At 49.8% G+C, this 10,373-nt stretch overlaps 1 protein-coding gene across 7 annotated transcripts in view; it reads left to right on the forward strand.

Moving 5' to 3' along the window:
• The first annotated feature begins 3,250 nt into the window (after window positions 1-3,250).
• Window positions 3,251-10,373, forward strand: part of TMEM39B (transmembrane protein 39B) — a 30,404-nt gene continuing 23,281 nt past the window's right edge. The window contains exons 1-6 of one of the 7 annotated variants that reach the window (XM_017857075.1): window positions 4,179-4,270; window positions 5,410-5,489; window positions 6,148-6,282; window positions 6,808-7,027; window positions 7,906-7,989; window positions 8,307-8,461. In XM_017857075.1, coding sequence (XP_017712564.1) covers window positions 5,458-5,489; window positions 6,148-6,282; window positions 6,808-7,027; window positions 7,906-7,989; window positions 8,307-8,461 — 626 coding nt within the window. In that variant the 5' untranslated portion in view covers window positions 4,179-4,270; window positions 5,410-5,457. Of the gene's footprint in view, window positions 3,671-4,001; window positions 4,271-4,712; window positions 4,729-5,409; window positions 5,490-6,147; window positions 6,283-6,807; window positions 7,028-7,905; window positions 7,990-8,306; window positions 8,462-10,373 lie in introns of those variants that run through there. The other 6 variants (XM_017857078.1, XM_017857080.1, XM_017857079.1 and 3 more) reach the window with 6 other exon arrangements.

Consider the following 10,373-nt stretch of genomic DNA (forward strand, 5'->3'; position numbering starts at 1 on the left):
TGGGAGGCCAAGGCTGGCGGATCACCTGAGGTTGGGAGTTCGAGACCAGCCTGATCAACATGGAGCAACCCTTTCTCTACTAAAAATACAAAAATTAGCCGGGCATGGTGGCGCATGCCTGTAATCCCAGCTACTCAGGAGGCTGAGGCAGGAGAATCGCTTGAACCCGGAAGGTGGAGGCTTCGGTGAGCCGAGGTCGTGCCATTGCACTCCAGCCTGGGCAACAAGAGTGAAATTCCAACTCAAAAAAAAAAAAAAAAAAAAAAATTAGCCAGGTGTGGTCGCATGCATCTGTAGTTCCAGAAACTCTGGGGGCTGAGGTGGGAGAGTAACTTGAGCCCAAAAGGTAGAGGCTATAGCGAGCCATGAACACACAATTGCACTCTAGCCTGGGCGACAAAGCAAGACCCTGTCTCGAAAAGAAAAAGAAAGAAATGTCTACTGATCTCTTGACCTTTTTTTTCCTTTTGAGACAAGGTCTCTATTGTCTGGGCCACAGTGCAACCCCAAACTCCTGGGCTCAAGGAATCTTCCAGCCTCAGCCTCCTGACTAGCTTGTACTACAGGCATGCACCACCATGCCCAGCTAATTTTTTAAATTTTTTGTAGAGATGGATCTTGAATTCCTGGGCTCAAGTGATTCTCCTACCTCCGCCTCCCAAAGCACTGGGATTACGGGCATGAGCCACTGCAGCTAGGCATTTCTTGATTCTTCTGTGTTTCCTTCATTGTCAGCTAAATTATTCTCAAAAAATGGCAAGATGGCCACCAAGACCTCCAAGTTTATAACTTACTTGCTTAGCCAACCCAGAGGGGAATAAAAATTTCCTTCCTGATAGTTCTAGCAAAGATCCTAGGACTGCATCTCATTTGGGCTGACAGGTCACTAATCCCCTCCTACTCCCCAACAATCCCAAGTCACTAGCCTTAGGAGGCAGGGATATTGGAATGCTTTGATTTGCCAACCCTGTGTCTTCTGCCCACAAAGGAACTGCAAAGTAAGGCAACCCCACCAAACCACGGACTGAGAGAGTCAGGGGAAGAGTAGTTCCCCAAGGGAAAAATCAGTGTTCTTATGAGAAGGAGGAAGAATAGATGAGCAGGCAAATTGAGTAGTCCACCTTACAAGGTGGGCTGGAGCCACAGGTAATGGGTGGGTCACATTCATGGCAGTCCATACAAGTGGACTTACCTCCCCCACTTTTTTTGAGACAGGGTCTCACTCTGTCACCCAGGATGAATGCAGTGGTGTGATCATCTCACTGTCATCTCAAACTCCTGGGCTCAAGTGATTTCTCTCCCTTCAGCCTCCTGAGTAGCTAGGACTGCAGGCACGCATCCACCATGCCCAGCCAAGTTTTAAATTTTTTGTAGAGACAGGGTTCTCTGGTGTTGCCTACACTGGTCTCAAATTCCTGGACTCAAGTGATCCTCCCACCACAGTCTCCCAAAGTGTTGAGATTATAGGCATGAGCCACTGCACCCAGCCTCTATCAGAATTTCTATGGCTGGAAAAAAGAAATCCCAGTCCTGGTTTCTTCTTTGCTTGTTGAGTCATCAGGGATAATCGTTTTCCATCCCTGGGCCACTTTTCCCCTTGAAGGGAAGGACCGACTTAGTGTAAAATCTGTCATAATTTAAAAAATATACATTTGTTGAATTGGACTCCATATTTCCATTTGTGCAGGCTAAATACGTTGGAGTAATCCTTATCTCTTCCTCACACACACCTATCCATTTTGTCAACAGGTCCCGTTTTGTTTTAGTTTTAATTTTTTTTGAGATGGGGTCTTGCTACATTGCCCAGGCTGGGGTGCCGTGGCACTGTCATGGTTCACTGCAGCCTCAGTTTCCCAGGGCTCAAGTGATCCTCGCACCTCAGCCTCCCAAGTAACTGGGACTACAGGCGCATGCCACCACACCTGGCTCATTTAAAATTTTTTTTTTTTTTGTAGAGACAGGGTCTCACTTTGTTGCCCAGGCTGGTCTCAAACTCCTGGGCTCAAGCAATCCTTCCACCTCAGTCTCCCAAAGTGCTGGGATTACAGGCATGAGCCACCATACTCTGCCCAACAGATCCTGTAGACTTTACCTTCAAATCCAGAATTCAACCATGTCTCACCATCTCACCCAACCTGGTGCAAACCATCAACGTCTCTTGCTAAGATCATTGCCACAGCCTCCTGCCTGGTCACCCTGCTTCCACCCTGGTGCCCCTGTAGTCTATTCTTACCAGACAGCTGGAATAGTTATTTTAAATAGAAGTTCAAATCCTATAATAACTCTACATCTCATTCAAAGTAAAAGCCACACAGCCCTACATGATCTATCCCTTCTCATGTCCTACTCTTATACCTATACCTATGCCACATTGGCCTCCTTTTTATTTCTTAAACACACCCTCTTGGCCCGGTGTGGTGGCTTACGCCTGTAATCCCAGCACTTTGGGAGACCGAGGTGGGCAGGTCACTTAAGGTCAGGAGTTCAAGATTAGCCTGGCCAACAAGATAAAACCCCGTCTCTACTAAAAAGTACAAAAAATTGGCCGATCGTGGCTGGGCGCAGTGGCTCACACCTGTAATCCCAGAATTTTGGGAGGTCGAGGTGGGTGGATCATCTGAGGTCAGGAGTTCAAGACCATCCTGGCTAATACAGTGAAACCCCGCCTCTACTAAAAATACAAAAATTAGCCGGGCATGGTGGCAGGCACCTGTAATCCCAGTTACCTGGGAGGCTGAGGCAGGAGAATCATTTGAACCTGGGAAGCGGAGGTTGCAGTGAGCCAAGATTGTGCCACTGCACTCCAGCCAGGGCAACAGATAGGGAGACTCCAGTCTCAAAACAAAACAAAACAAAAAACAAAAATTAGCCAGGCATGGTGGTGCGCACCTGTAATTTCAGCTTGTCGGGAGGCTGAGGCAGGAGAATCGCTTGAATCCAGTAGGTGGAGGTTGCTGTGAGCAGAGATCAAACCACTGCACTCTAGCCTGGGCAACAGTGACTCCGTCTCAAAAAATAAAAATGAAATAAAAAATAAAATAAATACATAGATAAATACACCCTCCTGGCTGAGGGACTTTGCACTATTCCCTCCGCCTGAAATGCCCCCTTTCTCCAGAAATCTGCACGACTGACTCACTCATTTCCTTCATGTGTTTACTCAAGTCAACTCTGAAGCCTACTCTGCCTGCCCTATTTAAAACTGCAACCCCATCCCCCTTTCCTGTTTTTCCTCCACACCAATTATTCCCTTCTAACATACTACAGAATTTACTAATTTTGTTCATGTCTATCTCCTCCCACTTGACTATAAGCTCTATGACTATCTATTAATGAAGTATCTACCAATTCATTCAATTAATTGAATACTGCTATTAGGTGCCAAGCACTGTGCTAAGCAATGGAGCTACAAGATGATTGAAACTGCTTGTAGGTCTCGTGAGGGAAGAAATCCCACTGACAATAAATGTATCTCATTTAGTGAATGCTTCTCCAAACATGATGGCTAACACTAAAACAGACTCAGTTCTGCATGCACTATTTCATTTAACCCTCATCGAAACCTACACGGTGACTATCAGCGGCCTCATCGTAAAGCATAAAAAACAAGATTTCAAGGCTGGGAAATGGCAGAGTTAGGATCTGAACCACGGTGTCGACAATGAGAACGGTGAGTAACGTCAAATGTGAGAAATATTTAGGACTTAGGCTAACAAAGACTAAGGCAAAGATAGGATGTAGGGGCCGAGGGAGGGGGGAAGTGACTCCTGAGTTTTGACTGGGGTAGACTAAAGCGCAGTGAGGCCTAAGAGAAGGATGAAGCGCAAAGTGGGGCTGGGGTGGAGGTGCCCGCGGACTGCTCAGGGATATGGTCCATCTCCAGAGGAGCCGAGAGGCGGCTCCGCACCCTCCCCCGCCCGCCGCCGCCCCGGTCCTGGAGATGCTGGGAGAAGACAAGCACGGGTAGAGCAGGAGGTGGGTTCCGTTCCCCTCCCTCTTGAGTCTCTTCAGCAGCAGCTGCAGGAAGGGCGTGAGGGACCGCGAGACAAAGAGCGCGCAGGCACCGCCTCTGTCCGGGTGGCCCCTTTAAGAGGCGCGCGCCCAGCTTCCAGCCCGCCTTGTATGCAAATATAGCGGCGCGGCGGGAGCGCGCGGCTGATACCCGGGACTGGGCTGCAGCGGTTAGTCCTCTCCCGGCCGCCGTCGCCTCCGACATATTGCCCGCAGGAGCTGCGGCGGCGAAACGGAGAGCGCCGGGGGGAGGAGATGGGTGAGCAGAGCAGCTCAGGCTCAGCCTGGCAACTAGCGGGCGCGCGGGTTAGGATGGCCAGGCTGCTAATTGCTGCCCCACGCGGACAGGAGCCCGGTGACGGGAGGGGGAGGGGATGCGAGTGCAGAGGGGATCCCGCCCCCTCCTGTCGTTTTGCGGGGTGGGGCCTCTGTTGTGGGGGCGGGACATTGGGTGGTGGGCGGGGCTTCTAAGACGGATCCCTGTGGGGGCTTGGGCTTTGGTGAGGACCCGCTGGTCGGGGCTAGAAAGGGGGGGCGGGGCTTTGCCAGTGGGCGTGGCTTCAGCGCTAAGGGCGGAGCTTCTGGGGTTGGGGCGTTAGTGCAGTCGGAGTTTCTGGGCTGGAGGGGCTTACATGGGAGGCGGTGGGGCGGGGAGACTTCAGACTGAGGAAGCCCATTCTGGAGTGGGACTTCTGGGCTGAGGGCTTTTATTGGCTTGTGAGCGGGGTTTCTGGACTGACAGTTGTGTGTAGGCGGAGCTTCTGGGCTGAGGGGCTTTATGTGGGTGCAGAGCTTCTAAAGAGAGGAGAGTGGGTGTGGGCAGAGCTTCTGGACTAATGGTGTTTGTGTGGGATTTTCTAAGCCAAGTATCATAGCGTATGAACAGAGCTTCTGGTCTGGGGGTTTATGGAGGGCAGAGCTTTTCGCCAGGTACTTTTTAGAGACTTGTGGAGGTTTATAATTTTGGGCATACATCCAGGCCCAAAATTGGCTCCGAAGTGTGGGAAACGCTTCCGAGCTGAGATGCTACGGCATGGGGTGTATGTGAATGCAGGCTGTTATGTTACTGTGAAGAGGTATGAACAGGTTATAACTTTTTAAAAATATGTATATATATGTTTTTAATAGAGACCGGATTTCGCCATGTTGCCCAGGCTGGTTTCCAACTCCTGGCCTCAAGCGATCTTCCCTCCTCAGCTTCCGAAAGTGCTGTGATTATAGTGGTGAGCCACCGCACCCAGTCAGGTTGTGACTTTTGTAGGTGCTTAGGAGCTTTGTGCAGAACTTTTGTGCAAAGTGGTGCATGGGAGCTTGGGCTAGACTGCTCAGCCTAGTAGGTCCAGTTTTCGGTCCACAGCCACAGCATTCTCCCAGCCATATCCTTGACCTTTTATTTAGGCCCTGGGTCCTGCCCATGAGATCCCAGAATACCCTTTGAGCTGAATCATGGGGCCCTGGAGGATAAAGCTGTCCCAAAGGTACCCAGAGTTATAGATCTCCAGAAACATATGTCTGAATGGGGCCCAATGTGTACCAGAGTTGAGAGCACAATACCCAGCCACGATACTGTGACAGAGTGTAAACTGAGTTTCCTAATATGTGAAAAACTTACCTTGCTGGGTTCGTTGACTCATCAACATATACTTGCTGGGCACTGTGGTAGGGGATATAACAGTGAAAAAGACAGATAAGGTAACTGACTTCATTGACCTTCCATTGTGATAGGACAGACAAGCAATAAGCACGTTAACAAATGAATAAGATAATTTCAGAGAGAGAATTGTAGTGGAAAAAAAGAATAAAATTGCAGAGAGAGTGATGGGGAGGGTTACTTCAAAACTTAGAAATGGCAGTCAGGGAAAGACTTTCCAGATAGGATACAGTAAGTACTAGAGGTAGCAATGAGCTTGGCTTGCTGAAGAAAGAAAGATCAAGATGTTTAGAGCATGGGGCGGGTGGTAGAGGGTGGGTATGAGGTAGAGAATGATAGGGGATGAAGCTGAAGATGAAAGAAGAGGCCAGATCATAGGTCTCAGGATTAAATGATAAAGTGAGATACTAGGTGACTGGTAGCTGGTATCACTGCTGTTATCTTTGATATATGCCCCCTGGCTTGAGGCTCTATGTTATGTTGAGCCCCACAGGAGGACGAAGAGGTCCCAACAGGACATCTTACTGTCGAAATCCGCTCTGTGAGCCAGGATCCTCGGGGGGCTCTGGTGGAAGCCATACTTCCAGCGCATCGGTGACCAGTGTTCGTTCCCGCACCAGGTAAACCACCTCTCTGTCTCACCCCTCACTGTGGCCTCACAGGGACAGTGTGGACAGGGCTGTCTCTGACTGGATTCTAAGGTGTAAAATCCTAGATGCCAGTGGGGGCTTAGAGGGGAGTGAGCAGCAGAAAAGACCCAGAGGGAGCTCAGTTGAGGGTGATCACTTGGACAGGTGCAGTGGGACATGGTAGAATAAATCCAAAGGCCTGGATTCTAATTACAGTTCTGCTCCAGTTTTGCTGATGGCTTAGACAAGTTGCCTCCCCTCTCTGGGCCTCCTTTTCCTCATCTGTAAGACGGACCTAATAATTCTTTCTCTCCTAGGGGGTATTGGAAGACCTGAATAAGATTAGGGATAGGAAAAGGCTTTGTCGGGTTCCTTTGTCTGACAAACAGGATTAGGAAGACCCCGTCCTTGCTATGAGCTGCTTTTCTGATCTTATCCCACAATCCTTTGCCTCAGAAGCCCTTCCTGGTAGGATTCTCAGGTCAGCCATTGATGTTGTTCTCTCTTCACTGCCAGGAGCAGTTCTGGAACGGGCCTCTCCAGCCCCCCTCTGGCCACCCAAACGGTTGTGCCTCTACAGCATTGCAAGATCCCTGAGCTGCCAGTCCAGGCCAGCATTCTGTTTGAGTTGCAGCTCTTCTTCTGCCAGCTCATAGCACTGTTCGTCCACTACATCAACATCTACAAGACAGTGTGGTGGTATCCACCTTCCCACCCACCCTCCCACACCTCCCTGGTAGGTACTCAACAAGGGTGTGTGTGTGTGCGCGTTTTCTTTTGGTTTCAGTTTAGCATCGCCTACTAAGCACCACAGTGCGCTTGCCTCCATGCCGAACATGGAAGGTGCTGAAGGAACAGGAAAATGATGATTCACTGAACACTCCTAGTGTGTTTAGTAGCACATTGGGCACTGTAAGTGTATCGGAGATGAGTCTGACGAAGATTTTACCTAAAGGAGCTCAGAGTCTTTTTTTTTTTTTTTGAGATAGAGTTTCACTGTTGTTGCCCAGGCCTGAGTGGAATAGTGCAATCTCAGCTCACTGTAGCCTCCACCTCCCAGTTTCAAGTGATTCTGCTGCCTCAGTCTCCTGAGTAGCTGGGATTACAGGCATGCGCCACCATGTCTGGCTAATTTTGTATTTTTGGTAGAGACAGGGTTTCACCATGTTGGTCAGGCTAGTCTCGAACTCCTGACCTCAAATGATCCACCCACCTCAGCCTACCAAAGTGCTGGGATTACAAGCATGAGCCACCGCGCCCGACCAGGAGCTGAGTCTTAATCCGGTAATGGAGATGAACCATGGGCATACATGAGTGCTTCAAGGGGAGGAAAGACTTCAGTGCAGAAACAGTGTAGGGACAGGGGCATGTGTGAGCAGAGCAAGAGGGCTCACATACCACTCTCTTATCCCCAGGGACTGTCCCACTTCCCTTCTTGGGGTCCTGTTCTACTCCTCTAGGTAATTTCCTGGCCTGACTCAGCTAGAGGCCGATGAAGGTCAGATAATGGGGACAGTCTCTGTGGAAAGAAATGGGCAGGGGGAGGTGGGTATGAAAAAAGCCTGCATATGGGCAAGGGGCCCACATGACCCCCAGGCCTCTGCCCCCTGACAGAACTTCCACCTGATCGACTTCAACTTGCTGATGGTGACCACCATTGTTCTGGGCCGCCGCTTCATTGGGTCCATCGTGAAGGAGGTGATTGGGTCCTAGAGGCTGGCCAGGGACTTTGGGATTCCCCTTTTCCCCTGGGGATGCCAAGGAAACATGCCCAGCCCTTCAGCCTTAGGGTATTTCCTTGGGGCTCCCTTTGGACTTGGTTGAAGAACATTAGTTACATCCCATCTTGGAGTTTACTGGGCATCAAAGAGAAGGATTTACCTTGCCAGGTTCTGCCCAGCCTGCTGTGCCACCTCTCCCTGGGTGGGATCACAGGTCATGCTGGGTGGGATTTGGGCACAGCCCCTTCGGCCTCCATCCAAGGCCCCATCCCGTCCTATCTTGCCCTGACCCAGGCTTCTCAGAGGGGGAAGGTCTCCCTCTTTCGCTCCATCCTGCTGTTCCTCACCCGCTTCACCGTTCTCACGGCAACAGGCTGGAGTCTGTGCCGATCCCTCATCCACCTCTTCAGGACCTACTCCTTCCTGAACCTCCTGTTCCTCTGCTATCCGTGAGTACCCCTCACTTCACCCCTCATTGCCCAGCACCTGGCCCCTGACCTCTGCCCTGACCATGGCTGGCTTACCAGGCCTCCATATCTGGAAGATCGGAGGCAGGTAGCAACATCCTCTCACATTGTCTGGTGACACCCACTGAGGTCAGGATAATTAGCCTTTTTTTTTGCAGAAGAAACTGAGGTGGCATAATTTACCCAGCTCTCACTATGGGGGAGGTCAGAATGGGACTCAGATCTGCATATATATCCCAAAGGAACATTCCCAAGAGGGAGTGCATGGGCTTTGTCTCCCTCACTCTTCCTTTCCCCTCTCTCTGGTTCTTTCCCTTTGTCTTTGTCTCTCTTTGTGTATCTCAGTGTTTGTGTAATCTCTTGGTATCTCCCTGAGTCTGTGTGCCAGCAAACAGCTGCGTGGTTTCATGTCTCTGTGTGGGTGTCTATGCATGAAGCATGTGTATGTGCCTGCATATGCATGTGTATATGTCTTTGTGCCTGTTTTTACTCTCTTTCTCCATCTCACCAGACCCTAGATTGTTGAGGATGGACGGACTGTGTCGGGGATGTGCCCAGGACTGCCCCTTTGTGGCCTTTGCATTGGGGAGAACTTTGGTGAGGTGTTGGAGCTGGCTGCTTCTGGGGCAGGCTCCTGGCTGCCTGAGCATTAACAGTCATTTCCCAACCGCCAGGTTTTCTGGTTCACAGAATTCCTCAAGCTGGGTCAATCCTGGTCTCTGGGGAGCTTTGGAGCTGGCACCTCCCCCTTTCTACCCTGCATGTCCAAAAAGGCACTGGCACGGGAGCCTTGTCACACTTGCTTCAGTTATATCTACTTTTTAATTACAACAGCAACATGTGGCCAGGCGCAGTAGCACACATCTGTAATCCCAGCACTTTGGGAGGCCAAGGCGGGCAGATTGTTTGAATCCAGGGATTTGAGACCAGCCTGGGCAACATGTTGAAACCCTGTCTACTAAAAACATAAAAAACTAACCAGGTGTGGTGAGGCACGCCTATAGTCCCAGCTACTCAGGAAGCTGAGGTGGGAGAATCACCTGAGCTCGGGAGGTCGAGGCTGCAGTGAGCCAAAATTGTGCCACTGTACTCTAGCCTAAGCAACTGGAGTGAGGTCCTATATCAAAAAAAGAGTGACACGTATGTCTTATAAAAACATTAAACTTTGCAGAAGCTTTTAACATGGAAAAAGAAAGTCCCACATAGTCTTATTCCCCCAGAAGTCCATTACTGGCAGCATATTTTCCCAAAATATTTTCTGTGCAAGTACACACACATGCAGTTTTTTTGTTTGTTTTGAGATAGAGTCTTATGTCACTTAGGCTGGAGTGCAGTGGCATAATCTCAGCTCTCTGCAACCTCTGCCTCCTGGGTTCAAGCAATTTTCCTGCCTCAGCCTCCCAAGTAACTGGGATTACAGGTGCCTACCACCATGCCTGGCTACTTTTTGTATTTTTAGTAGAGATGGGGTTTTACCATGTTGGCCAGCTGGTCTCAAACTCCTGGCCTCAAGTGATCTGCCCACCTCCTCCTCCCAAAGTGCTGGGATTACAGGTGTGAGCCATGGTGCCCGGCCACATGCAGTTTTTAAAAAAACAAAAAAGGTATTATGCTATGCATGATGTACAATTTACCACACTTTTCACTTAATCATATAACGGATATTTTTCTATGCCAATACATATGGGTCTGTCTCATTTTATTTTATTTTAGAGATGAGGGTCTTGCTGTATTGCCCAGGCTGGAGTGCAGTGGCTATTCACAGGTCTGTTCCCACTACTGATCAACACAGGAGTTTTTACCTGTTCTATTTCTAACCTGGGCCAGTTCATCCCCTCCTTAGGCAATTATGGGATCCCCCACTCCCAGGAAGTCACCATATGGATGCTGAACT

This window comes from Rhinopithecus bieti, unplaced genomic scaffold (assembly GCF_001698545.2).
Source record: "Rhinopithecus bieti isolate Rb0 unplaced genomic scaffold, ASM169854v2 scaffold_44592, whole genome shotgun sequence".
Lineage (NCBI taxonomy): Eukaryota > Metazoa > Chordata > Mammalia > Primates > Cercopithecidae > Rhinopithecus > Rhinopithecus bieti.